The sequence below is a fragment of the Solanum tuberosum genome, unplaced genomic scaffold (assembly GCF_000226075.1).
Source record: "Solanum tuberosum cultivar DM 1-3 516 R44 unplaced genomic scaffold, SolTub_3.0 scf00162, whole genome shotgun sequence".
NCBI lineage: Eukaryota > Viridiplantae > Streptophyta > Magnoliopsida > Solanales > Solanaceae > Solanum > Solanum tuberosum.
The window spans coordinates 654,024-656,177 of NW_006239088.1; the positions used below are offsets into that span (position 1 = coordinate 654,024).

Below are 2,154 nucleotides of genomic sequence, written 5' to 3' on the forward strand. Positions count from 1 at the left end.
AGTTAAACAATTTATACTAGGCCAGTTCTAAAGAGCAAATGAAGTCCAAAAAGGTTCTATAGCTAACAAGTAGCAATATGTCAATTGTTAAATCTTGCATTCCACATTGATTGAGCCAGCTCATCCCTCCAAGTGGTCCACTCCTCCGACGATTCAACAACATCAATATTCTCGTGTTGATACTCCATTTGTTCTTCTATATCAATGTCTAAGGGATCCACTTCCATCTCTCTACGAATGAAATTATGAATCAAGCAGCAAGCACTAATGATCCTGTTATGAACCTTAACCGAGTACCATGAAGAACTTCTAAGAATTCCCCAACGTCCTTTCAACAAACCAAATGCCCTTTCAATTACATTACGAGCTCTAGCATGCCTCATGTTGAAAAGCTCTTCTTTACATCGAGGCGATGGATTATCGCCTCGCCAATCCTTTAACCAATATCTATAACCTCGATAAGGTGAAAGAAATCCTTTTCCATTCGTATATCCTCCATCACACAAATAATAGTTACCTATAATATAAACATATAATTTAGTTACTAGTACTATTCTTTCTATAATGTAACTTGAAAGCATATAAAAGGCCTACTCTCATGAATTTTCAAACCATTCCTTCGTACTATAGCATCTCGTAATACACGACCATTGGCAGCTGAACCTTCCCATCCAGGTAACACATAAGTAAAATTGAGATTTCTATCACAAACTCCCAAAACATTAGTTGCTATCTCTCCTTTTCTTGTTCTATATCTTGGTTTGTGTTGGATTGGAACTCTAATGGGAATGAAGTACCATCTAGTGCACCTAAACAACCCTTTAAGATAAATTATAGTGTTATCTCAAAATATATAATATATTTCATAAACTGTTAAAACAACATATTTTGTATATTAGTTAAAAGATGCTAAACGACAATTTCACCTACTTCAAACCATTTCCATCAATCTTCAATCCCATCCTCAAGTACCAGTTTAGGATTAACAAGTAGCAATGGAGCTAGTTTGAGAATAGCACTCAAGCATTCATTGAAAGCTTGACTTACGCTCCATCCCGATCTAATATAATCAACCTTGATGGATCTATTTTCTCATGATGAGCCAAGATATTTAAAAACATTGCTAATTTTTCGCTGCTTGACATACTTTTACTATCGGTCAGACCTCCAATATCCTTAGTTAAGAGAACTAAAGTGTGGAAGGCATTTCTATCCATTCTTAACTTATCGATACATACACTACCATTATCATTTATGATATAGTGTAAGTGAGAAATGATTTTCGGAACTCGAACACTCATACGATACCTAACTTCACGTCTGTTTTGACATCGTCTTCTTAGAGAATGACCATAACTAGCCATGAAAAGACAAATAAGGAGAACAAGAACTTGCTGAAACAATATCTCCATAAGAATAATATATTCAATAGCTGATAATGGTTGAAGATCCATAATAACACCTATATTTGCCATAAAAATAAGAATGAACACATATAAAACTTTTAAATAAGTAGCTATGTGCATAAATTTATAATTTTCGACCATATAAAGAGTGAAATAGATGAACTCAAAGCATATTAAAAAACAAGCTAAACCTAAATATCATCGTCAGATCTATTAACTTTGGACGACTGACTTTTTCACAACTATTTGCTAACTTAAAATTAACAAAACACTTTGATTGCATTCCAAAATGGTTGGCAAACTCTAAATCGTTGATTTTGATAGAGAAAGAATTATACCCAAATTGTGAAATAGAGGTAGAAAAATCAAATAATAATGAAAAATATAGATTTTAATGAAAGATAAGAGTACTAACCTTGTAAAGATGAGCAAACAATGTTCGATTGAGCAAAAGGAAGAAGAAACCTACTCTTGAATTTCCATTGACAAAGTACAGAGAGATGAAAGGTTTCTGAAGCAAGTACTATGGAAAATGTTTTTTTAAAAGGCTTTGAGGGTACTTTTGTAATTATATAATATAATGCAAGTGTTAAAGTGCTATGTATTACTAATACCTAGAATTTCTTGGTATTAGTAATACACAACTTAATACACAATATAGTGTATAACTAATGCTTGCATTAGTTATACATGACATAAAAAGGTGTACCAAACAAGGTATTACTAATACACACACCTAATACATGTA

General features: G+C 32.7%; 1 protein-coding gene across 1 annotated transcript; it reads right to left on the reverse strand.

The window, feature by feature from the left end:
• Positions 1–80: 80 nt before the first annotated feature.
• LOC107061737 (uncharacterized) lies at positions 81–1,217 on the reverse strand. Its single transcript, XM_015311510.1, has 3 exons — positions 1,048–1,217; positions 613–809; positions 81–517 (listed from the first exon to the last, which is right to left on the reverse strand). The coding sequence occupies exons 1-3, from the start codon at positions 1,215–1,217 to the stop codon at positions 81–83; spliced, it is 804 nt and encodes a 267-aa protein (XP_015166996.1).
• Positions 1,218–2,154: the final 937 nt, after the last annotated feature.

Excerpts from the sequence above, each read along its gene's own strand:
- LOC107061737 (XM_015311510.1), bottom strand. The coding sequence starts at position 1,217 with ATGGATAGAAATGCCTTCCACACTTTAGTTCTCTTAACTAAGGATATT. Across the intron at positions 810-1,047 it reads ATATTAGATCGGGATGGAGC|GTGCACTAGATGGTACTTCA; the intron begins GTAAGTCAAGCT and ends AGGGTTGTTTAG. Across the intron at positions 518-612 it reads TGCTATAGTACGAAGGAATG|GTAACTATTATTTGTGTGAT; the intron begins GTTTGAAAATTC and ends TTTATATTATAG.